This window comes from Peromyscus eremicus, chromosome 8a (genome assembly GCF_949786415.1).
Source record: "Peromyscus eremicus chromosome 8a, PerEre_H2_v1, whole genome shotgun sequence".
NCBI lineage: Eukaryota > Metazoa > Chordata > Mammalia > Rodentia > Cricetidae > Peromyscus > Peromyscus eremicus.
In genome coordinates this window covers 229,710-256,411 of record NC_081423.1, presented here as the reverse complement: position 1 = coordinate 256,411, position 26,702 = coordinate 229,710, and the positions used below count along the sequence as shown (strand labels likewise).

Genomic DNA, 26,702 nt, shown 5'->3' with positions numbered 1-26,702 from the left:
TTTTCTTTGTTCCTTTCACTCTGGGGATCAAATCCAGGCCTCATACATGCTAGGCAAGCACTCCATTATTGAGTTGCATCCCCAGCCCCACTAGTTGGGTTTTGATGGATGCATAGGAGTTTGTCAGAGCAGAGCCATACTAGAAGGATCTAGGCAGCAGTGACTAGATGAACCACTCACTTCCAAGGAAGTGCCTAGAGGGCAATGGCCGTCTTCAGAGTCTTGGCAGTGCTCCTTTGAGTAAATGCCTAACTTGGAACATAGAACAGTGGGTCTGGAGGACATGTACTAGAAGCAGTGGGTGAGCATGTGGGGATTTGTTGGTGTGTGTGTGTGTCAGAAGAAAACCTTGGATATTAGTTCTTGGGTACCTTCCACTTTTGCTTGACACAGGATCTCTTATATCTAACAGTTCTTTCTTTGGACCTCCAGCTCCTGAATAATGACACGGAGACTTCTTATTAAGTATGAAAGCTTGCCCTTTAGTTAGACTTGTTCCCAACTAGCTCTTAAAAATTAAATTAACCTGTTTATATTAATCTGCCACATGGCTCGTTACCTCTTCTCAGTATCATACATCCTACTTCCTCCATGTCTGGCTGGTGAATCTCCTGCCTCAGATTCTTTCCCAGAGTTCCTATCTCTGCCGGGAAGTACTGCCTATCCTCTTCTGCCTAGCTATTGGCTGTTCAGCTCTTCAGAAGGTGCCATAGGCAGGTGAGGTTAAGCAGACACATCTTCACATAGTATACAAAAAGATTATCACATCTCTCCCTTTTAGTCCAATAAAAGGCTCTTTCTCTAACATCAATAAATTATATACAATAAGAGCAATTATCAGGTAAGATTTACATTCACAATGTCCAGTTCATTTGTATTTGGCAATTTTGGAGAAAGTACGCTATTATAATCTATCCTATCTTGGTAGGTCCAAAGTTTTGTACCTAAATCTCTATCGTAACTTCTATCATAAAAATACCTTTTTAGTCTTTAAAACACTTTCTTAGATAGACAACTTAAGCTTTTATGTCTCTCAACCTGTATAAACTTTACATCTCATTTGTGAGTTTCTTTTTTTAATTTGGTAACAAAAGAAACAGTAAAACTATAACTGTCTAGTCTTCAACCCCATCAGAGAAGGATAAAATATTACCTGAGTAAACAGGAAGTGCAGAAACAAGCAACTCCTAAAACTATAGAAATAATAGAAACTGCTGGCTGCCTGGACAGTCACACCCAAGGTTCCTCTGCAAAGTTGGGGCATCCATCTTCAGCTTTACAGGCTTAGAATATCTGACAGACTTTTCTGTGAAGCAGGAATTGTGAAGGACTGTCTTACTTCGTCTTGGCAAAGTTTGGCAGTTGACTCCTTGGTGTCCTGCTTGTCCAATTTGGACAGCATACTGTCAGCAGTTGAAGCAAAGGCAGTTTCTTGCCCAGTGGCTAAGCTTTGCCACATTGAAAGGAACCTTCATATGGAGGTTCTTCAATACCCATCATCTTCTTTGAAGTAGATGGTGCTGCCAGGAGCAGATGTGTCTCACTGTCATGAAAGCCTTATGTTATTAAATCATCTTAAATGTCACATTCTGTAGATCTCTGAAGTGTTTGAAAACCACCTATCTAAAATATAGCTTTGTTTAACCTTGAAAACATATATACATGAGGCTAAATAAAGCTTATTTCCGTCTACATCTAAACCCTTACTAACAAGTTTGATTGTTATAGGTGACTAACTACTAACCTGCATTTCTTAATTATCCTAAACAGTTTGTAATAATAGTTTTCAAGGACTAGAACTTTACATTTTTAAATGAGCTGCATAAGTACAATACCTTAAAACAAGAGTAGAAACATTTACAGTATGTTGTAACAAAAATAACCTTAAATTTGTATCAATGTACAAAAATGCACGTACAATTTTTGAGACTAGTAATTGCTTTTTAGTTTAAAAGTAGATTCAATAATGTCCCTTTTATTTTTTATTCTATCATTCCTATATCCCCTTTTTGTCTTTTCATTCCTCCCTTCCCCCCTTCCCCTAACTCTAGATAGGAGAGAAAGATGGATAGAGGAAAGAAAAAGAAGGAAAGAAGTCCCCTAATTAACATCCTTTGTTTAGTTTCCTCCATGACCATGACCAATAACAATTTGCAACCAACCCCCCTAAACAATGACAAATGTCCATAACTCACCGAATGACCAAAAACTACCCATCCCACTTCTTGGGAATGTGGGCGTCCTGTTGTTAAAATTACTTCTGTTGTCTGGGGGTGATGGCATCTTGAGGGGAGCCTGAGAGAATTGGGATATGGTCAAGTCCTGGGAGAGTTAGCGGTATCATTTGTTGTCCAGACTGTGTGGGATGGGGAAGTACAGGGCTTATCTGAAGTTCTGGCTGGAGTTGTCTGTAAGGCTAGACCATCTTAGCTAGCTACTTTGAAGTTGTCCTGAGCAATTTGTAGTACAGAGTTGATCTTTGTGTGGTGTTTGTCAGCTTAATGGCATTACCACAATCCAGGTGGATTTGTTGTTGCATGGCCCCTCATCTTCTTGGAGACCTCAAAGGTTGCTGTTAGGAATGGTCACAGTTCACTTAAATACATTTTCAAGCATATTATACCTGTTCAGAGGTTTTCTTGGTCTGGACCTTGTTCCTGGGTCCTAACAGCTCCCTCGGGAGCGAGTGACAAGGTGTGGGGAAGGGAGTGAGAAGGTGCAGAATCAACGATGCAGACACCAAGAGACAGATGAAAGGCAAACAGCAGACCTGTTTTTTCAGTAATGGGGAAGGCCTTATATACTCTCCTCTCAGCACCCAGGCTGTGTCCCGATCTGGTGACATTGCATGGTTGCCCCTCATTAGCTAGGCACAATCAGGAACTCTGGACAGTGCCTGTTGCTTGGCCCTCAGGCAGACTCCAAGTTGGCTCATAGGAAGTACGTTATGTGCATGCCTTGGCAACTTTTTTGAGCCAGTTTCCTGGACCCTTTGGGCTTACTATAGGACCTGGCTTTCTGTGTGCCTGCAGCTGATCTTTGACCACATGAGCCAAGCTTTAAAGAAACAGGCCACCTCTGTGTGTCTATATGCTCCTTCTACTACAGCTCCAGCTCCACTTAGCACATGATGCTTGCTGCTGGCCACACTCCCTTGGGTTGGTCCAGCAGGCTACCCTACTGTCTCTGGGCTGCTGCTGGTGCTTGCTTTTTGTGAGAGCTGACCCTCACACCTGCCACTACTGCCGGAGCTGCACCTACCTGCACCAGCTCTGGGAAGTTGTTGGACCCACTCTTAAACACATGGGGTTTCTTAAACCATGTGTCTTAATTCCATATTAGAATGTTATACTGTAGATTGCCATGCGGCCCACGCCATCTTGGACATCAGCTTATTCAGCAGTAGGTGTTTCTACCTAGTCTCCTAGGAGTGGTGTGTTGGCTGTTCACAGGCCCCACTTAAGTGCTTGGCTGTACACCAGAGCCTCTTAAAAGATCCGCGCCACTGTATGCCATGAGCACTGGGCCTACTGAGAGACTACAGTTGCTAGAAAGCCACATCTGACTCCATGTCTGGAACTTTTCTCAGCTTTCTCAGGCCCTATGCTTGGATATATGTGTTGGATGCCAATTGTAGCAGGTCTTTCTTTAGATCTGAATAATGACAGGGAGACTTCTTATTAAGTATGAAAGTTTGGCCTTAGTTATTCCCAATGAACCCGTTTATATTAATCTGTGTTCTGCCTTGTTGCTTGTTACCTCTCCTCAGTACTGTACATCCAACTTCCTCCACGTCTGGCTGGTGAATCTCCCACCTCAGATTCATTCCTAGAGTTCCTATCCAGAAGTCCCGCTTATCCTCTCCTGCCTAGCTATTGGCCATTCAACTCTTTATTAAATCAATCAGAAGGTGCCTTAGGTGAGTGAGGTAAAACAGAGACACATCTTTATACAATGTACAAAAAATTTATCCCAACACTCATTGATCTGTCAATTTGCCAAATAAGATTTGCCAAATAAGATAGGCCATTTAGCTCTAGGGATATGTTTGTCTCAGCCTCCCATCTTGCCTTTCCTGGAATTACAGGCTACACCACCATATTCCAGCTTGCACCTCACCCACTGTGGAATGTTGGTGTTTGGGATCATTTGAACTCAGGTCTTCATGTTTATAAGAGTGAAAAGCAAGGCCTTCACTCTGTAATAACAACTTCATGAGACTAGGCAAAGCAGAAAAGGACACCAGACTAGAGAAAGACAAAAATGTCTGCCATTCCAATTCAGGGCAAGACAGTGGTTTTTAAAATGTACAATGTACTAGAGAGATGGCTAGTGGTTAAAAGCATATGGTGGCTCACAACTACCCATAACTGCAGTTTCAGAGGATCTAAAATCCTATTCTGTCCTCCAAGGGAATATACATACATGCAGGCAAAATACTCAACACATAAAATAAATATAAAAGAATTAGGTGCCCAATGGCAAGAAATTCTTGCTCTCTTTTTCTTATAGATTGGTATTCCAGAAAGTCAGAATCTTCTGCATAGCCCCATTTCCCCAATTCTCCATCCTGTTGGTTCAAGACCTATTTTAGTTAGGGTTTCTATTGCTGTGACAAAACACCATGACCAAAAAGCAGGCTAGGGAGGAAAGGGTTTATTTGACTTACACTTCCATATCACTGTTCATCATTGAAGGAAGTCAGAACAGGAACTCAAAACAGAACCTAGAGACAGGAGCTGATGCGGAGGCTGTGGAGGGATGCTGCTTACTGGCTGCTCATCAGGGCTTGCACCTTCCCCATCAATTACTAATTAAGAAAATGCCTTACAGCTGGATCTTGTGGAGGCATCTTCTCAATTGAGGATCCTTCTTTTCAGATAACTCTAGTTTGTGTGTCAAGTTGAAATAGACCAGCCAGCACAGGATCAAAGACCTTATCTAATGAATATCATGGGGGATTGAAATTGCCCCCTTTTCTGATTCTGGCATCAGTCAAGTAGCAGACTACCTATAACTCTGACCTTAGAGTCAAGCAGGTGCCAGCCACCGAGTGCCACTGCTCTTAGATGAGTTCTTAGTGCACCTCATACTGAAAATGGATTGTATCAGGTTTTACAAGAAGGCAGTTGAGTTATCAACTGAGCCGTTTCCCTAGTTTGACCATTAGTTAGGGAGTCAGTGAAAATGTATTATGCAGAGAAGAGGGGACACAGACCTAGCCAATTGATATTGGTTGTGTGTGTGTGTGTGTGTGTGTGTGTGTGTGTGTGTGTGTGTGTGTGTTGCTAGCATGCTAGGTGAATACTCCAGCACTGAGCTACAGCCCCATTCCTGTGTCATTTATTAATATCAAGTCTGAATATTCTTTCAAGCATTCAAGCAGCAGACTACCTTGTTTTTTTTCAAGTGCTCAATGTCATATGTCATAAAGAAGAGAAGAAGTTAAACTTTGGTGGGAGATCTGCCCTGTAGGATTGGCCAGGCTCAGAAGCTTGTAAATACCCGGGGTTTGGGCATGGCTGCCCTGTGTAAGCCTGTGGTGCTTGTTTTGAGGGTCTTGTCTGTCCTGCTACACCTCCTCCCCATACCAGGAATTGAATTCAGGGCCTTGCATTCTAGGCAAGCACTCTACCACAGAGCTACATCCTCTTTCCATTTTTTATTTTACATATTGTGTAGTTTCTGTGTGTGAGTACACATGCTACTGTGTGAGTGTGAAGGCCAATGTGTGGGAGTGGGTTCTTTTCTTCCACCACTAGGGGATGGGGGAGCAAACTCATGTCCTTAGGCTTCGTGGTAAGCTGCCTTGCCTGCTGAGCCATCTCACTGGCCCTGATTTTTTATTTTTTAACAAGTTGCCCAGCCTGGCCTTAAATTCATTCTATAGCCCAGGCAGGCCTTGAACTTTCAGGCTTCTGCCTCAATTTTCCAAGCACCTGGATGACGGGCTGGTATCAGCAGTTCTGGCCAATAAGTCTACACTTTAAATAAACTGACTGACCAGTTGCACTTTCTATTCCAGAAGTTACTGCACACAGATGTGTGCATGCCTGCCATATGCAGACCTTCTGAATTATTTATGTAATGCTGTGTTGTTTGTTTGCAAGAGTGGACAGAATGAGGCAGTGGGAGGTGGAATTAAAGTTAAGTTTGTCATGTGAAGTTTGGCATAGTGTGGCTGTCATCAAGAACAAGGGTGCTCTTAAAGGAATGAGGACAAGAGGGCCTGACAGCAGGGGGCCGCCTTTCACTGGGCTACAGAGAGTCCTTGTGTATTTTTGTTACTGGCTATCCTCTGTCTGGAAGGATGCACAGGAAGTTAATAATAGTTGCCTCTGGAGAAGAGACTGTAGCTAGAGTTTTTCTGCCTTGCCCACAGTCAGGACAAATCTCTCTCACCCGCCAGTCCCACAGCCACTCAGACCCAACCAAGTAAACAGAGAGACTTATATTGCTTACAAACTGTATGGCCGTGGCAGGCTTCTTGCTAATTGTTCTTATAGCTTAAATTAATCCATTTCCATAAATCTATACCTTGCCACATGGCATCTTCACATGCTGCTTGTCATGGTGGCAGCTGGCAGTGTCTCCTCCCACCTTCCTGTTCTCTCAATTCTCCTGTTAGTCCCGCCTACACTTCCTGCCTGGCCACTGGCCAATCAGTGTTTTATTTATTGACCAATCAGAGCAACAGATTTGACATACAGACCATCCCATAGCAAGAGACCCATGGGAGTGCTTAAGAACAGCTTGGGGCAGGACCCGTCAGTTCTTTCTCTCCTTCCTTCCCTTCTTCCCTTCCTTCTTCCAAAAGAAATGTCAAGAATTAGACAAAACTTGTCAGTAATGGAAGTTAGTTTTCATAGTCCAGTGTGGTGGCACACACTTTTAGTTTCAGCACTCTGAGGCAGAGGCAGGCAAATTGCTATGACTTTGAGGCTAGCCTGGTCTACATAGTGAGTTCTAGGCCAGCCAGGGCTGCAGAGTGAGACCCTGTTGCAAAAGAAAAAAACAAAAGAAAGAAGCTGGCTTCAGATGCCACTTAGGTTAAAAAAAATAACAAGGAAAGGCTGGGGCTGTGGTCCAGCTGGAAGCGCTTACCCATCGTGCACTAGGCCTTGGGGTCATCAGTGCCATAGAAAACTGGGTGTGGTGGTGCAAGCCTCTAACACATTTCATCCCAGCACTCTGGAGGGAGAGGCAGCAGGATCAGGAATTCAAGGTCATGTCTGCCCTATCTGCAGTTTGAAGGCAGCCTGGGCTGAGACCTTGTCTCAAAATAAGTCTGGTGAGAGAAAAGAGCTTGTTGCCAAACCCGAGTTTGATCCACATGGTGGAAAAAGAGCTGGCTCCCAAAGTGGTCTTCTGACTTCCATATGTACATGCACATGAATAAACGTAAGAAAAACTTCTTCTTTTCTTTTTTTTAAAGCAAGGTGCAGAATAGAGCTGACTTAATGGTACCTTTAAGGAAAATTAAATCATTTGCATTTGGGTGATGTCTGGAAGGATAGCTTAGCAAGGAAAGGAAATTTAGCAAGGAAAGCTCACCTGTGAGGAGGTTTAACAGGCTGTAAGGGGAGAAAGGCTAATTTTTCACCATATATTATTTTGTATACTTAGAAAAAGTTTTAACATATCATGTAATTTACCTGTGAAGAGCAAAGAAGTACCAAAAGAAAGGAGTCATGGGTGAATTTATGTGTACGTGGATGGAGGGATGATGGGTGATGGTGGTTACTGACAAGATGATAAATGGTGCTGGTGGCGGCACTGGTTACTGCGTGGAAAGGTCACGATCATGACAGAAGCCAGTGTTAGTTTTTAGAGCTTTAGTAGGAGGGAAATGGGGTGGAGGTGGGGATGGAGGAAGAGGAGAGCCAGGCCTGGAGAGAGAGAAAGATGGTGGTGGTGGGGGGGGCCGGAAAGGGAGCAGAGCAGAGAGCAGAGAGAGAGGGTGGGGTCTGAGTACAGCAGGTGGTCTGAGAGGGTGGCCCTTTCCCTAAGATGGAGCCTGAAAAGTTAAGTCTAGACCTTCACATTCCAACTGCAGGGATTAAAGGTGTACGCCACCACACCTGGCCCAGCACTTTATTTATATTTTTTAAATTAAAAAAGTTTGTGGCAGCTAGGCAGTGGTGGCGCACACCTTTAATCCCAGCACTCAGGAGGCAGAGGCGGGCGGATCTTTGTGAGTTCGAGGCCAGCCTGGTCTACAGAGTGAGATCCAGGAAAGGTGCGAAACTACACAGAGAAACCCTGTCTCAAAAAACCAAAAAAAAAAAAAAAAAAAAAAGTTTTGTGGCTTCAGTGAGATGGTTCAGTGGGTAAAGATGCTTACCAACAAGCCTGACAACATGAGTTTGATTCTTGGGACCCACAGAGTAGAAAGAGAGAACCCACTTCTGCTAGTTGCTCTCTGACCTTACTTGGATGCTGTTGCGAATGTGTGTGCACACACACAAGAATAATATAATGTTAAAAGGTGTTGTGTATACATATGTGTGCAAGTGCATGTTTATGTATATATACATTTGGAGTTCAGAGAACATCTTCAGCTGTCATTTCTCATGTGCTGTCAACTTTGATTTTTTTTAAGATAAGGCTTTCACTGGCCTGTAGCTTGCCAAGTACACTCCATCCTCCCAGCATTGTAATTACAGGTGTGCACTGCCACACTGAGATTTAAACATTATTATTATTATTTTTATATAGTCCCAGCTGGCCTAGAACTCACTATATACAGCAGGCTTTCCTCAAGCTCACAGAGATCCATCTGCCTCGCCTCTGCGGGGATCAAAGGCGTGTGCCACCATGCCTGGCCCCTAGTTTTTTTTTTTTTTTTTAAATGTGGGTCCTAGGGATTGAACTCAAGTCCTCATGCTTTCTCAGCAAGTACTTTAATACTGAGCCATCTCCTTAGCCCCTGACAGTAGCATTTTCTATGAACATCTAACCTAAGGACAGACACACAGTACTGCTATCTGGGCATTATGTGCTGATGGTGATAAAGGTCTGGAGTCTTTAATTCTTGAGGCAAATGTGCAAATGACCTTATGATCCCCAGGTTCTTCAAAGTTCAAGAGATCATCTGTCCTTCAGGTCCCTTTAAGTGACAACCTACCTCCATCTCTCAAGCAGAGGCACTTGCAGCCCTAGGCTTACCTGCCCTTTGCTCCTGTTAACTTGCTGCCCTGGCTCTCTGGCAACTGACGTTTTGAAGTTTGCATATGTGTGCTGAGAGGTCCCTGGATGTAGGAATCATGGTTTATTTCTTTGAGCCTATAGTAGCTGAATTTGAACTCTGTGAGCCCTGTTCCCTCGTGGTGTGATAGCTGACCTTTGCATGTGCTTGTCTCCACAGGATTGGAATGTCACATGGCAAACCAGCAGCCCTGACTTTACCAAGTGCTTTCAGAACACCGTCCTCACATGGGTGCCTTGTTTCTACCTCTGGTCCTGCTTCCCCCTCTATTTCCTCTATCTCTCCCGACATGACCGGGGCTACATCCAGATGACAAACCTCAACAAAGCCAAAACTGTAAGTCACCTAGTGTCGATGTGGGGTGGGGCACAGAGATAGGTATGCAGCCCAGCCTTGTATGAAGTAGGCAGAAGAATGTGATAGATCAAGGCTGGAAATTTGGAGCTAAACATAGGTTCAAAACATGACTTTTGAATGAATATTTAACCTCCATGGTCTCAGTTTCCTGTGTATGCCCTGGGGCTGCTGGAAGCTTTCTCAGGAGAGTATCATAAGAAGGTATTTATGAATTAAAACAATTTCCTTGTATTTTTTTTTTTAACTTTGAAAGTTATTTCAGGTCTGAGGGGATGGCTCACAGATCCCCAGAACCCATGTGAAAGTTGAGGTAGAGACAGGAATCCCTGATTAAGTTGGTAGCCAGATTAGCTGAAAAGGGATCTCTAGATTCAAACAAGAGACCCTGCCTCAGGAATAAAGTGAAAGGCAATCAAAAGATACCTGGTAGGAACCTCTGGCCTCAGTGTGCACCTGTACCTGCACGTGTGTGTGTCCCCACACACATGCACACACATGACACTCACATGCAGAAAAAACAGAAAAAGTTTTCATTCTGAAATAATTTCAGACTACAGAAAATTGCCAGGATAATACAAATCCTGCACCAGCCTCTCTGCCTGAGCATCACATTGGCCAGGGTTTCCAGTGTTGCCCTTTGTTTCCTCCTTAGTCTTTGCTTTTTTCATGTGCACATATTCCTATGAATTTTTTTCTTGGCCCTTTGTGAAGAGGTAACATATACCGTGCCCTTGAGCTCCTTAATTCTTTTTCTATCCTTTTTTTTTTTTTTTTTTTTTTTTTTTTTTTTTTTTTTTTTTTTTTGAGGCAGGGTCCTGCTCTGTAACCCAGGCTGGCGTGGAACTCCAGATCCCCCTGCCTTTGCCCCTGCTCTTCCCATGCTAGGATTTCAGACCACCACACCTGGCATATCCATCACTCTTCAGTATTTCTTTCCTCAAATTGGGCTGTTCTTTTATTAAAGTATCATCAGTGACAGGCAGGAGTGGAACCATCATCTCAAGCAGCTGTGGCTAGATGTCAGATTCCATGCAAGGTACTAGGGGTATGAGAATAAGTAAGATGACTGGGCATGGTGGAGCACATCTGTCTTCCCAGCACTCAGGAGGCTGAGGCAGGAAGATCAGGAGTTCAAGGCCAGCCTAGGCTACATAGTGTGACCCTGTCATAGAGACAGAGTAAGAAGCCGGATGCTTTAACTGAGGACCTTGGAGGTCGCCTGGTGTCCTTGTGGTAAGCTTTTTTGTGGATGGTAAGAGAGATCCCAGGATTGTTGTTGTAAGGTGCCGTGATGTTCCCTTTTCTTCCAGGCTTTAGGATTCTTGCTGTGGATCATCTGTTGGGCAGACCTTTTCTACTCTTTCTGGGAAAGACATCAGGGAGAGTTCCTAGCCCCAGTGTTACTGGTCAGCCCAACTCTGCTGGGCATCACTATGGTGAGTGGTTGACTGGTGGGACTAGCAATGAGAAATGAGAGGACTTGGGCTGTGGTGTGCCTGAGTGGTAGAGTGTTTGCCTAGCATGAGCAAGGGCATGAGTTCTATCAACAAAAGAGAAGTTTCTCAATGAGCCAGGCATGGTGGCACATGCCTTCGTCCTAATCACTTGTTGGGGTGGGGAGTTCAAGGTCAGCCTGGGCTACGTGAGACCCTGTTTCACAAAGCCAAGAAATAGAGGTTAGAGAGATGGTTCAGTACTTAAAAATGCTTGCTGTTCTTGCAGAGGACCCAAATTTGGTTCCACCATGCACGCTGGGTGGCTCATAACTCTTGAAATTCCAACTCCAGGAGGATTCTTCTTCTGACCTTTGTGGGTACCCACATACATTTAGTACATGCATAGACACATACACATACCTATTAATAAAAATAAATCTGAGAAAAACAAAAACAAAACCTAAAACCAATAGACAGGACTGATGAGATGGCTCAGAGGGTAAAGGTGCATGTTGTGTAAAGCCTGAAGACGTGAAGTCAAGCCCTTGATCCCATACAAAGGAAGAAGAAGGGAACCAACTCTACATAAGTTGTCTTCTGACTTTACACATACTCACCATGGCATTTGTGACATACATATTTTGTGTGCATGTGTACACACACACAAACACACACACACACACAAATAAAATCTTAAAACTTCCAAAACAAAATATGCAGAGTCACTAATGTTTAGGGAGCCATCGATAGGAGCCACAGTCCCTACCCTGATTTGCAGCTCACTACATCTTTAAGTGAAGTTTACAGACTGTTATTTGTAGTAATTTCTTGAGAGATGGATTCAGGAGTTCTGAGGCTTTAGGGAGGCAGAATAATAAGCAAAGTGGGAAGCAGTGCTGGCTTCTAGGACCCCAGCTCAGCACCAAAGATAGTTGTCTTTGAATTCACAGAAACATGGTGAACGGGTACTGAGTCTGGCAGGACTCCTGGTATTGTACATGAGCTTCAAGTCATTTCGAGATCGACCCTGTGGGACAGGCACCATGTGTCTCCTTTTATAGGTCATGAGATGAAGGCACAGAGAGGCCCAGGGTTGTGTTTGAGGTTGTGCAGTTCATGGGTAGCTGAGCCAGGCTTGGGTCCTGTGCTGTCATGTGTGTAGCTGCTACATTGTGGTCACAGAGTAATGTTTCCAAATTAACTTGTGTGCTTTGGGCTCCTCTGAGAAGCCCAGAAGGTTCTTAGAGAACAGAAGCCTTGGCAGCTGGAGGGAGAGGAGGAGGAGCAAACTCAGAGCTGACTTGGAAGCAGAGAAGAAGTTTATCTACAGAAGGGTTGGAGGTGTGTAAGGAAGACCAGGCTGTAAAGCAAGGACAGTGGAGGTTCAGGAGAGAGGGGTGTGGACAGCTGGCTCAGTACTGGGGGCAGGGAAGACATAGTGCTGCTGATGGCTATGTTTACCAGGTGCCAGGCACAGTACTGACTCCTTCATGATTCATTTTCATACATTTGCACATTTTTCCCATGTTTTAGATAAATGAGTAGAAGTCCAGAGAGGTGAAAGGACTGGGCTAAGGTCACAAAGCCAGGAAATGGTAGAGCCACATTCCCACTGCTGACCTGATGTCTCTGGTGGCCCTTGACTTACTCTCTGGTTCTCCTGCTGGCCTGGGATTCCTTGCAGACACTCTTGTAGGCAGTCAGCAAACATGCTGTTGCCCTGATTGTGAGATAAAAGTGTTGCCTGTCTGAGCACAAAGACATCAAATGGTTTCTCTACAAAAGACTAAAGCTATATGCAGAGCTTTGAGTAGGGAGCTCTGAACTTGGACCTGGGGGTGCTAGTGAAGGAGACTTCATTGAGGGGAGGAATAATGAAGCTTAGGCCCAAAGGTGATTAGGATGAAGGGGGTGAGGGCAGAGGACTATCCTGTTGAGAGCAGCATGTCCAACAGTCCTAGAGTAAGGGAGAAATCGAGGGTTGACCTGTGTGTCTGGAACAGAGATGGAGAAGAGGGGATCAGGGAGAATGTGACAGTTGGGAGGTAGAGGACCCCAGAGAACTCTAGCCTCACAGCAAGTGGGGTCTGCTTTGCTTTGTCTCTTCTCAAAGCTGGGTCTCAGTTCTAAACTGAGCTTTCTTCACAACCCTGTTAGGACTTTACTAGAATCAGGGACTGGGGAGATGGCTCAGGTTTCTAAGAACACTTGCTGCACAAGCATAAAAATCTGTTCAAATCTCCAACACCCATGTAAAATGTTGGACATGCCCTCTGCTATGGAGAGCAGAGGCAACTTGGCCACTACCCAGCTCTAGGTTAAATGAGAGGCTCTCTGTCAAGAGAGTAAGGCAGAGAGGACGGATGGAGCAGGATACTCAGAATTGTCCTCTGGCATCCATATGTGCACCCACACAGAGCATGTATGACACACACACTCCCATACAAATACACACGCAGAATAAAAAGAAACCTTTAGAAAGTTGCTACAACTTGGGCTAGAGAGATGGCTCAGAGGTTAAGAGCACTGACTGCTCTTCCAGAGGTCCTGAGTTCAATTCCCAGCAACCACATGGTGGCTCACAACCATCTATAATGAGATCTGGTGCCCTCTTCTGGCCTGCAGTCATACATGCTGTATACATAATAAATAAATAAATCTTTTTTTTTTTTAAAAAAAAGAAAAGAAAAGAAAGAAAGAAAGAAAGAAAGAAAGAAAGAAAAAGAAAGAAAATGCTACAACTCTTTAGGTAGATGCTATGGTACAGCTGAGACTGGGGTAAATGCCTCTTCCGGAAGTTCTTGGACCCCTGAGTCATGCATGGTTACCCAGGTGCCACTGTGGGGCCTGAGTTCTTGCTTTCTTTAAACTGTTATGTACCTCTCTCTTCCAGCTGCTCGCCACGTTTTTAATTCAGCTTGAGCGAAGGAAGGGAGTCCAGTCCTCGGGGATTATGCTTATTTTCTGGCTTGTAGCCCTCCTGTGTGCCATCGCCATCTTGAGATCTAAGATCATTTCTGCCTTAAAAAAGGTAATTGATGGCCTTTGGGAGAGATGCTTATTCCATCGTGTATGGTCATGTGTTGATATGGGAACTACAGGATGGGGACCACATGGACCCTACTTCTTTTCCAGGAACAAAATTCTCACCAGTCAGGAACAGACTTTGTTCTAGAGCCTTCTTTCCTCTATGCAGGCAAATGCTGTGTTGTACTAGTCCTCTGCAGTGTATGTAGGCTGGCTGGACTGGAACTGAGCTGAGTTGAGCTGGGAGCTGTGTTTGCCCGGGAGCTACTCCCCAGGGGCCCTAGACGTGTCCCCATGTTACCTTGGTGCAACCAGCTGCAACTCTGGCAGGAAGTTGTTAGGGCTGGCTGCTGTGTGCCACTCCCAAAGCTTTTAAAGAGTGTGCACTTCTTGATTAATCAGCCATTTTTTGTTATCTGGGAGCTAGAGACTGCCATGAACATGGAAGAGAGATGGAGCAGTTGTGGAGCACCTATGGTATAGAGCACCGCCTCTGTGCTAGTGACAGCAGCTGGCATTAGTTGAGCTTATGTTTTCCTAAGTGCTTCTTTAGGGACTGCATGTTTCTTGTGAATAATCTGAAGACAATGCGCAGACCCTAATGAGGTATCTCTACCTCAGCACTAACTGACAAGTGGACAGAGATTTCTTCATCGTGGGGCAATGTCCTGTGCTTTGTGTGATATCTAGGGGCACCCTGGCCTCCATACCCTGGGTGCTAGGAGCACCCCTTACCCAAGTTAATGACAAACAAAATGTCCCCAGACACTGGAATTTGTTGCCTAGGAGGCAAACCACCCTTGGTTGAGAGCCACTGGTGTGCTCAGCAGTGGAGAAGCCAGGGCTCAGAAAGGTTAAGTGAATGGATAAGGTCTCATAGCCCGAAGGAACAGGGCCAGACCTGTCCATTCCCTACTGTGGGATGCTATCTGGGCACAGGGGACAGAGCCACCTTTCTTCTGTCTTGTCTCAAACAAGGGAAACGTGGGGATACCTGTGGCAGGGGAGGTAGGTGTCTGCAGCCTACTCTTTGGGCTTATCTTAGTCCTTTTTTACTGTTGCTATAATCAAATCCTATAGTCAGGATGATTTAGAGAGAAGAGAGGTTTATTGAGCTTGTGGTTCTGAAGGCTGGGAGGTCTGAGGTCTTGGGGCTGCATCTGGACAAAGCCTTGCTGGTGAATTCCCTGTAGAGGCCCTGTGGCAGCTCAGGACATCATGAGGATACCAGCTTGTGGCTCTTCCACCTCTTACAAGTACTCATAACACCATGGACTCCCACCACTGAACACCATTTCCTGTGACTGTAAGGATTTGGTGAGGCATTTGTACCCTGGTTCCAGGGAAGATTATGGTGATCTGTGTCCCTTGCCTTCTCTCCTGCTCAGGATGCCCAAGTGGATGTGTTTCGAGACACCACATTTTATGTGTACTTCACCCTCGTGCTTGTCCAGCTTGTGTTGTCCTGCTTCTCAGACAGCTCACCCCTGTTCTCCGAAACTGTCCATGACCTGGTAAGTGTGACCCAGACATGTATGCACAGGTGGGAGAGAAATAGTCTGTGCCAGCTAATACCAGTTGGGCACTGGTTCTGAGCTCAACACCAACTGGGTACTGGAAGTTCTGAGCCTCATGTTACTAGTTCAGACTCACCTTCCGATCTTCCAAAAGACCATAGAGAAATCACTCAACCTGGGCTTGGATATACCAGTGTCCCTGGAGGCAAAGAGTCTGCTTTGCTGTATTCCTGGCTGTGCCTTATGACCTAGCTGATAGCTTTTACCCAGCATGGCGATTTTTGAAAATGGGAGCAGAATCCACAGCTGAAAACTTAGCAAAATATACATGAACTCCAACTGCCCAGTCTTTCTAGAAATATGGGAAGTCTTGGCAGATTAGGGCCATGGTCTCACAGGGCAGTAGTTGATAGGGGCTGGGGCTGTGGATCCCCATTGTCTTAGATCTTGAGTTTCTTCTACGGTACCCACCAGGCCCTCTGCCACCTCTGTCAGTTCCAAGGACGTTCTGTGAGCCGCTGCTGGTCTATCTTTCCCTCTTTTTAGTCTGTCCTTAGCCCTTTCCTCCTCTACTTCTTTTTTGTTCCTCCTTTCCTCTTTCTTCCCTCTTTACCCCTCCCTCCTTCATGTATATATCAAGTGTCCCTCCAGGTGTCCTGGCGTCCTTTGGTGTTCTCATCAGCCCAGTGGGGGTACCATTTACCTAGACCAGGTCCTATCAGACAGTAGTCTGTAGGCAAATCCCCACCATCCACTGGCTTTTGTCAATAAGTTTATATTGGAACATAGTCTTGCTCATTCATGAAAATATCCCATATGGCTGTTGTGAACTTAAAAAGAGAATTAAGGAGTTGCCACTGAGACTGTATCCCCTCAAAGCCTGACATTTGCTGTTTTGTTCTCTGCAGATGAAGTTTACCAGTCCCTAGTCTGGAACATTCTTTTAGCTCTGCTGATTTGGTGCCTTGCATTTGTATCTCCTCTTTTTCAGGGCTTCTTTCTTCATGTGTACACACAGTGCAGTCACATGAGTGGTGAGAACAGGGCATAGCTGTTCACTAGCTCCCTGCTGTGCTGAGCACTTCATACACACACACACACACACACACACACACACACACACACACACACACGCCTCTTTTGTCCCATTTTTCAGACAAAAAACTGAGTCATAGGGACTTAAGTCCATTGAAATTGCAGAGTAGGATTTTGAACCTAGGAAGGCTTGGCCCTTCTGTAGAACCCCATTACTTCTCTTGGCTATACTCCACTTGAGGACAGGTTTAATAATGGCTGGATTGGTTCTTCAGGCCCAAAGGTAGAGATTGCCCTGGGATCTTGCTGCCTCAGGCAGGGCTGGCATGTGTGGACCCTTAGTTCCTATTTCTGCTATAACACTGTAGGGAGAGGCGTTCAGTCTAAGGGTCCTCTGAGGTCTGCTTGGGGCCTCCTGGGACATGGGATGAGGTTTCTACTCTGTCCACTTCCCCTAAAACCAGGAAGGAAGTAGAAGTACCAGTGTGCTCAGAGAGCTGCTAAAATCCTGGTGTCATGCCAAAACTTGGTTCCTTCTAAAGATGTTATGTTTGTTTATTATGACAAATTATATGCAACCTAAGATCGACCTTAACTGCTTTAAGTGTACAGCTGAGTAGCATCAGGAGCTTTTGATTTCATTCATACCACAGGTACTGTGGCTGGCTGGCAAAGATTTCAACTGGGACTGTGTTAGACACACAGAATCCTGGACCCTCCTGGGGCCAAACCTGACACAACGTTGGCAGCATCTCCAGGTTGTTTAGATGTGTGTGTGTGTGTGTGTGTGTGTGTGTGTGTGCAGAAAAGCTGAAGGGAGACTGGTTCAAAGCTCTCAGACTTGAATGGGAGATTTGTTTGTTTACTTGCTTGCTTTTTTTTCTTTTCTTTTTTCTTTCTTTTTTGAGACAGGGTTTCTCTGTGTAGCTTTGTGCCTTTCCTGGATCTTGCTCTGTAGACCAGGCTGGCCTCGAACTCACAGAGATCCGCCCGCCTCTTGCCTCCCAAGTGCTGGGATTAAAGGTGTGCGCCACCACCGCCCGGCAAGGGGATGCAAGTGTTTCAACACTGAGCCACATCCCTAGCACCAACAGACCAAAAAAAAAGTTGGGGCTTAGAGAAGTTGTGCTAGTAGACTCTAATTTAGATCTAATTTATATGGAAGAGAAACCAGCCTCCTCTTGGAGTTGGGTTGACCCTGGGCTCTAAGTCCACCTGTGTCCTCTTGTGCCTTCAATGAACATTTTGCAACGCCTCTGGTGTATGATACACCTGATGCTAGAAGCATGGCAGTATGCGTAACAGTCATGGTTTAAGCAGTGGGTGCCTGGAACTAGCAGACCAAACTGATACAAAGTTACCAGGAGAAAATGTTGATTATATATACACGGGGGTTAGGACTCACAGACAGCCAGTAAGAACCCCTGAGAGCCTGAAAACTTACATGCCTTCTTAACAAAGGGAGATATATTTGTGGAGAAGCAGCAGGACAAAGGGGTTGTAGAAGTGGCAGATATGAGGGGTTGATGTTTCGGTTTGTAATGGAGGGTGAGGATTGTTTTAGTGTGGGTTGTGTGGCCTGTCTTGGTGCCACTAATACTGTTTGTTCTTTTCCCTTTCTGCAAATGGAGAAGGGGGAAGGTATGTGTCCTGCTTTTAGGCAGCTCGAGGAAGAGAAAGGAGCTTCTGTACTTGCTGCTGCTTAATTTCAGTTCTACACTGTATGCCAACGTGGCATATCCAGGGCTGGCCTAGGCCAAGATCAGAATCTCAATGCCATGTCTTTTGTACTTATGGTGTATGTAGCTACTTACATAGCAATTACATTGTATTCAGTACTATGAGTAATGAAGAGATGATTTAATGTAATACGGGGGTTGTGGGCAGGTTGCATTTTGGTACCTAAGGGGGATGCAGATAAAGCAGTACTGGATTTTGTCTCATGAAATTGCAGTAGCTCATGCTGTTTCAGGGTCCTGTGTTGACTGGGCCTAGCCAGGTGGTTTGCAGTCATTCTCTTCTTTAGACATAGTGAGATGGTGGCTGGACCTTCAGTTAACTCTGGCTTCTTCAATGTGATTGGAGGCTGGCCATTGCTGGAATGACCCTGCGTGTGGCCTGGGCTTCCTCACTGCATGGAGCTGGTCTCTGTGCATTCCACATGGAATCCAGTTCACTTAACACCTAGTCCTGGGGTCCCATAATGTTGTCCTGTTACGTTTAGTTTGGTTATCACATAGATCTGCCCAGGTATGAGAGGAGGTGATAGAGACCCTACCTCTAGGGTATCTCATGTTACAGAAGGTCTCCTTTGATGCAATGTCCAGGTTCTTTTTTTTTTATTTATGTGTACATTTGTGTGACTGCTTCTCTTTATAAGCACCATAGATGTGTGGGCATCCTCAGAGGCCAGCAGAGGACATCAGATCCCTTGAGACTTGAGTTATGGACAGTTGTGAGCTGCTTAATGTGGGTGTACTGAACTTGGGTCCTCTGCAAGAGCAGCAGTGCTGAACCCTCTCCACTCCTGAGTTTCCAGGTTTGCGTGTGTGTGTCCTGAGCAAAGAATGGAAGTATAGAAACAGTGAAAAGTGTATCTTTATTAGAAGTGAAAGGGTAAGTGTAAGTGTACTCTGGGAGGGTGTGTGTGTGTGTGTGTGTGTGTGTGTGTGTGTGTGTGTGAGAGAGAGAGAGAGAGAGAGAGAGAGAATGAATATGGACGGACAGTCAAGGCTCCAGGAAGAGGAGAGCCAGGGTCTTCAAGGCCCGAGGAATGGTCTCCAAGTCAAAGGAATGAGAGATAGTGTTGGTTAAGCGGTGGCGCCACGCGGCGGCCATGCCAACAGGTGTTGCAGTGGCGGAAGATTCCCGAGCCATGGTTACCTTTCTAGAGCTTTATAGGGAAGGAGGGAGGGAGGGAGGGAGAGAGAGAGAGAGAGAGAGAGAGAGAGAGAGAGAGAGAGAGAGAGAGAGAGAGACTGAGAGAGACTGACTCACCCTGTGTGGAGGGAAGAGAATGTGGAAAGAGGGGACAGAGAGAGCACACCCACTTTTTAGGCTGGGACGCCGTTGCAGGCTGGTGATGTAATCCTTATGTTCCAGACTTTCGCTTATTATAAAAAAAGCAGGTAGATGGGAGTAGGGGTGTCGTTTCTCTCAAAAGCTGCTTCTAGCTGACTGTTGAATGTCGGTTGGCTCTTGGGGGAGTCTTCCGAAGTAGACAGGTATTGTGGGATACTGTCTGTCATCCGTTTGCTCTGGAGACGTGCATCCCTCTTGGCTGTGGCTGGGAACCTTCTGTCTGACAAGATGCTGGTGACATAGAAAAAAGCTTAGAGAGAAAAGAATCATTATTATTTTATGTTGGTTGATCCGGCCTGTCCAGATGGATTTTTGAAACATGTTCAGCTTTATCAGAGACAGATTATTTTAAAGCACCTGTTTCCTTTACTAGTTCATATTGATGGAATTATTCAGGCCACTCCACGTAGTTAAAAGGAGATTTATTTAATGGCGTAACTTACAAATTAAGGGATAGGTAGGTCGTGGGGTCTGGGGAAGGTGTATCGCAGTCCAGTGGTGTTCTCTGGAGCTCTCCTCTGTTCACCTCCACCATCCAGCGTCCTGGAACCAAGAGAGCGTTCGCCGATCCCGATCTCGGGTCCCCAGACGCCTCCCTTGGCCCCGCCTTGTAGGAGTGACAGTTGCCGAAGTCTCAATGGGGGTTGGAACTTCCAGAACAAAGCTGGAATGGCTACCCACTACATCTCCCCCTTTTTGTCTAAATAAGAAAGTTCTAACCTAATACAAGACTATATACAAAGGAATGGTTATCAAATATTGTCCAGGAATAATGAGGGATAATGACCTAGATAAGATGGAACTACAACCAATGCAAACAATATCAAGCAAGAAACACATATTAAAATCCAGAGAAGTATAGAGCATAGGTAAATGGCATGTTACAAAGATCATTCCAAAAGGTGTCCTATCCTAAAGAACCTGAATCTAATACTTAATATGTTCTATCTACTAAGTTGTAACTATAACTGCTAGTCTTCAATCCCATCAAAGACCTGAGAAGGAATATAATGGTACCTGAGAAATGGTAGATGGATGCAAGCAACTTTCGGGAATCTTGCGAGAGTAGACCGAGACAGCTGGCAGCCTGGACAGTCACCTAATGTTTCTCAGCATTGTTGGTGCATTCAAATTGGCTACAGGCCTAAAGTATCTGACAGACCATTTTCAGAAGCAGGAATTCTGAAAGACCATCTTACCCTGTCTTGGCAGAGTACAGTGGTTGCTTTCCTTGTGTCCCGCTTGTCCAGAAAGGATAGCATTGCATTTGTACTGTCAGCCGTCGAGGCAAGGGCAGTTCTTTGCCCAGTAGGCCATTTTGTGCCAAGAAGACAAACTTCCAAATGGAAATGTCTAGAAGCCCAACATTCTCTCGGGATCAAATTGGTGCAGCCAGGAGCAATTGTGTCTCACATCGACAGAATTCTAAGTTATTTAAATGCCATATTCTCTAGGTCTATGGAGTGTTTGAAGATTACCTGTCCATCCGACCTATGAATCTGTAAATCTGTATAACCTAACTAACGTAACTATAGAGATGACAAGCATAGGTGACTATAAATCTATAAGTCTTATCTACTGAAATAACCTAAGGACTAAGGCTTCACGTAAACAAGGTAGACAGTCTATAAGCAAGTGTATGGTAAAGAACGATGACTTCAAAGTTGTGACAATACACAAGATGTTATAACAGAGGTAGGAGTGTATAGTGTGATATACAATATGACAATAATCTTAAATATATATCAATATTTATAACAGAGGTAGGAGTATGTAGTGGGATATGCAATATGACAATAATCTTAAATATATATCAATATACCGAATATCCTAAACAGAAGTAGAACATACATAAAGTATGACAGATATAAATTTACATTTGTATCAATATACAAATATTTCAAATAAGAGTAGAAATATATGTACATTATACCAAGTATAGTTCTGTATTTGTATCAATATACAAATTATCTTAAACAGGAATATAAAAATAGTTTACATTTGCATCAACATATAAGAATCCATAACAGTGCAAATTACAGTGCAAATTATTTAAGGCTGCTATTTTACTAAATTTGTTTACTAGTATACACAATAATCTACCATAATGTCTTATACCTATCCATTCCATTTCTTCTTTTCCTTTTTTTTTTTTTTTTTTTTTTTTTTTTAGGAGTACTGAGTTTAATATTTCCTTCCACCCCCAACCCTATAACCATCATCCATAATGCTGAGAATTATGAAACCTAAGGGAGAAGGGGCGTCGTTTTCTTAGAATTGCTTCCTGCTGTTTAGGGGGTGATGTTATCTCTGTTGGGTACTGTGAGAAAGCGCAGATAGTTAAATTTCAGTTAGACTAACTGTAGGTTCTGCAGCAAGTCTTAGAGTAATGGGTAAGATTGTCTGAAATTCTGGTAAGAAGTGTAGTATGATGATGATTACCATGGCATCATTCTGGATTGGGTAGAGTTGTTGTTGGGGCCCCATCTTCCTTCTGGAGACTTCTGAGATTGCTATTAGAAAAACTTATTTGTTATCAAAATGGAAGATTTGGATTTAAAGAGGACATAGTATGTAAGAAAGGATTCTGAGAAATCAAGAGTAAGCATGGAGAGAATTAGAATCTAGAAGACAATGGTCCCCTTTTTATTGGTTTCCTTCTGTCCCACACCAGAGGGCTCTTCTGATATGGTACTGAAGAATCTCTCAAACTTTTGTTTTAGCAATGTGCTTGGGTTTAGAGAAGGAGTGAGCCAGTTCCATCTCCAAAGCCAGCTTGGCTTATAATTGAATTGGAACCACAACTTTTCTATATTGATAGAAAGATAGATGTTAGACAGTGAGATTTTACCGTGTGTAGATTGGTACCAATAGATTCTTTCTTTCTGCTGTAAACATCTGGATATCCAAGGCCTTATGATTTTTGGAAGATGGGTATTTCCATTATCCTGGAAAGACAAAAACAGAACCCTACCCCAACCTTGATTGTTAAATTTTTCTTACAACTTGTAGAGATGTCACATTGGTGGATGATCTTTTACTTCACCTCATCAAGGGGTTTTTCCTGTTCAAATCGAATTTTTATTAATTTTGTTGGTATCCATAGCTTTTCTTCTCCTGCAGAAACAAAGGCAAAACCCCTTCCCCAACGTAGAACATATCCAGGTTTCCATTCTGAGGTCAGCACATCCTTGAAATAAACCGGTTGGTTTAGCTCGGGAGTTTTGTCTGTCATCCAATGTCTCTCTGCAGCTGTTGTTCCTTTCTCATCAGCATTGAGAAAATTCAAGGTTAATAAAGCACTATGCAATCTATTTCTAGGAGTCATTGTTACCTGTTGCTGTTTATTTAGCATATCCTTTAAAGTTCGATTGGATCTTTCTATGACTGCTTGGCCTGTGGGATTGTGTGGTATACCTGTAACATGCTTTATATTGTAATAAGCAAAGAATTGTCTCATTTTATTGGAGACATATGCTGGAGCATTGTCTGTCTTAATTTGTACAAGTTCAGCATCCAGGAGACAGGTGATCAATTGTTAAAAGCGTCTTATAGTAATAGATGTTTACATTAAAGTCTTTTTTGTAGCACCCAGACACTTGGGTCTGGGGGTGTAAATACCTTTTAGCTGTTACAGTTCTAACTTGATGATCTCTGAACTCCGGCTCTGTGGTGGTCCTGTACCATTAGCTGAACAGTGAGTTAGAATAGGGAACTGGGAAGAGAAAAGTTTTTGGTGCATGAGAACTTATTTTTTTGTTATTAGGGACAAGGCAAAGATCAGGGCCCTGTCTGTATGCATGTGAGAAACACAGGCAGTAGATCTGGAGTGAGGCAATGAGCTCTTATCTTAGCTGGAAATCTTTTTCCATTAAGTAACTCTGAAAGTGCAATTAAATCTGGTGAAGTGGGTAAGGCTGTCCTTTGTACCCAACAATAGAGAAAGGAGAGGTGACATCCCAAAACCCCCAGGACCAAGTCAGTGGCTCTGGTGTCCAGAAGGAAAGAAATGGATCACTTCCCTGCTGCGTTCTGGGTTCCCTGCCATGTCTGTAGCCAAGCCTAGGTCTGCTGGAGGTCTTAGCTTGATGTACCCATGCATCTTGGCGCCTGGGGGCAGTCAGCTGACTGGTTGTCTTTATAGGCGGCACTTTCAGCAAGGCGGCTGATAGCCTGGCAAGGCACTCGCCTGTGACCTTTTTCCTCACTTAAAACAAGGACCCAACAGCTTTTATGAGTCAGCAAGTGCCAGCACTTGGCAATTTTATTTTCAGGCTTTTATCTCTTCCCTGGCACACCGTAAATGCCACAGATGACTCTTTTGCCTGTGGGGTCAGGAGCCTTGCTCTCCAGATGCTTAAGTTTTAGTCGAAGAGGTCTAGGGAACAAGAGCCGGATTTTACTCCGTGTCCTGAATTTTTTTTTTTTTTTTTTTGGTATGATTGATGGCTTAAGGACAGATTTTGGAAGATCTGCCAGGAGGCAGACTATAAACCAATCCTTTTGGAAGACTTGTCTGAGGCTATAAGCTGATTTTTGGCTTAAGAGCCATCCTGACTACTGTAAACTTATTTATAAGTATGGATCTTAGCCGCTTCCAGATCCGTCTGTGTCTCCCAAGGCAGTTTGAGAATGAGTGGGTGGAGTTAAGGTGGGTTAGTGCTAAAGTCAGTAGAAGCTGCCCAAGCCCGCCCATTTGAGCCTGCCCACTGCCGGTGGCGGCGGCGGCGGAAGTCAGACAGAGAAGGTTGCATGTGGCAGAGGCAGAAATGGGGAGGGAGAGAGGTTCAGAGCTTTAGCAGAAAGCTTGGGGATAAAGTAACTCTTTTATTTGCCCGTTCGCTGGCAGAAGTTCCTGCAAAGCTGTTATGTGGCCAGATTTATCGGTACCCACTCCTATCCGCCAATGTAAGTGGTAAATGTATCCACCCCTTTGTCCCATGGCTGTAGCCAAGAGAAAAATAAAAAATTAAAATAACAAACTGGGATCAGACTTCAATCTCGGGCGTCCCCAAGGAGTGAAGGGAGATCTATGAGTCAGCTCAAGTTCCTGTCCTCTTCGTCAAGGGATGGGAAGGGCTGCGGCTGCGATGCAGTTGGTCAATGGAGGACCCTAGACAGCATTGACCCCCTCGTCAGGAGCAAAAATGTGCCTGCCGTTGTCAGCACAGCCGGAGGACAACCCCCGGGATGTCCGTCACAAAAAATATAGCTCAGACTACAGCCGTGAGAACAGCGAACTCACTCACTGTGGTGAAGAATCATGGCAGTAGCAGTAGTGGTAGCTGTGTGGGGGTCCAGTGGAGGCGAGGGAGGCCCGCATGCACTCGCGGTCTCGCAGTCTCACTGGATGGGGGAGGAGGCGGCAAGCAGCAGCTGTCACAGCGGGTCTTCGGTGGTCTATCCGAGTCATGGCACCAGATGTTGGTTAAGTGGCGGCGCTCGTGGCTGGCTGCCGCCTGTGGCGGCCATGCCAACAGATGTTGCCATGGCAGAAGAATCATGAGCCATGGTTACCTTTCTAGAGCTTTATTGGGAGAGAGAGAGAGAGAGAGAGAGAGAGAGAGAGAGAGAGAGAGAAACAGAGACAGAGAGAGAGACAGAGAGAGAGACAGAGAGACACAGAGAGAGACTATACAGAGGGAAGAGAATGTGGAAAGAGAGGGGACAGAGAGAGCATGCCCGCTTTTTAGGCTGGGACGCCGTCGCAGGCTGGTGATGTAATTAAGGACATAATCCTTACAGATAGGCCGCTGCTAGGCGAGGAAGGTTTGTGCATATGTTTATTTGTGTTTATATGCATGGGAGAGGTTTCTAGGAGAAGTAATATGTTCAAAGGTCCAGATGTGTGGTAGAACTTATTTATGTTTCAGGGATATGCACACTTGTGTTTGGCTCAGTCAGGAGGTCTGGTGTTGCTGTTTGTCATGACACGGGTGTGTGGGTTCATGCAGATCTGTGGAATGAAGACTCAGAGGCATCTTAAGAATGAATCTAGCCTTTCATGGCTGCGGGGGGTGGGGTGGGGTGGGGGGTGGGGGTGGGGGTCCAGTCTCAAAGTACTGAAGCACTTTCCATTCACCTTGGGCCAATTTTATTTCTTTCCAATACAGTTTAGCCAGTTAATTTCCATATGCTCAAAACAACCTGAAAGGAGTTCCCAACAATACATTGCAAATTCCCTGTCTGCTAAACAAAAGATGAGTTAGGGCTAGGTGCTATGCTCTGGAACCAGGACAGGTGTGGCTCAGCAGGAATGCAGCCACAGTCTGGTCATGGTCACTTACCAAGGAGTTAAGTGACAAGTCTAGGGGGAGAGGAAGATATTTAGAGCTGAGCATGGTACATGTGTGAACAAGAACAGAACTATATATGCCATGGATTTTTTTTTCCCTTTGAGACAAGGTCTTATGTAGCCTAGACTGGCCTCAGTCTCTTTTTGTATTTCTGACCCTCCTGTGCTAGGATTATAGGTGTGTACCACCAGGCCTGGTTTATGAGGTGCTTGGTATATGCTAGGCTAGCTTCCACTAACCAGCCACAGCCACAGCACAGTATCATGGGAGTTTAACTTCACTGTGTGTAGGAGTCTAGGAAAGCTTTTGCATCAGTAGTGTCACCTTTAATTTGGATGAGCTTTTTAGGGGGCCCCTTGGGCTGAAAGGAGAATGCATGGGACATAGGCAGGTTGGTGGCACTCAGAAAGACATCACAGATGGCCAAACAACCAGATCAAAGATAACATCTATGTTTACTAAGGGTTTTGGTACCAGGAATAGAAAATGGAAAGTTCATGGGGAAAGGGCTTGGGAAACAGGTCCAGGTGTGTATTCTGTTCTAGCAGGGAGGGGTTTTCAGCAGCTGTTGCCTGGCAGACCAGCAAATTGCTAGTGTTGATATGACACCTGGAACTATCTCATTATTGGACCCTGGAATTGTTTTAATCAGTCATAGGAATAGCATTGCACAGTTCATTTAGCCTATACAACAAACCCAATAGACTGCATGTTCAGCCTCTTGGTTTATAGATAAAAGCACAGG

The 26,702-nt window shown here is 44.7% G+C and overlaps 1 protein-coding gene across 4 annotated transcripts in view; it reads left to right on the top strand.

Annotated features, from left to right (window-relative positions):
* Nucleotides 1–26,702, top strand: part of Abcc1 (ATP binding cassette subfamily C member 1) — a 129,278-nt gene that overhangs the window by 33,645 nt on the left and 68,931 nt on the right. For 3 of the 4 annotated variants that reach the window (XM_059269931.1, XM_059269930.1, XM_059269929.1), the window contains exons 2-5: nucleotides 9,368–9,544; nucleotides 10,876–11,001; nucleotides 13,895–14,032; nucleotides 15,417–15,542. In XM_059269931.1, coding sequence (XP_059125914.1) covers nucleotides 9,368–9,544; nucleotides 10,876–11,001; nucleotides 13,895–14,032; nucleotides 15,417–15,542 — 567 coding nt within the window. The remainder of the gene's footprint in view (nucleotides 1–9,367; nucleotides 9,545–10,875; nucleotides 11,002–13,894; nucleotides 14,033–15,416; nucleotides 15,543–26,702) is intronic. The other variant, XM_059269933.1, reaches the window with a different exon arrangement.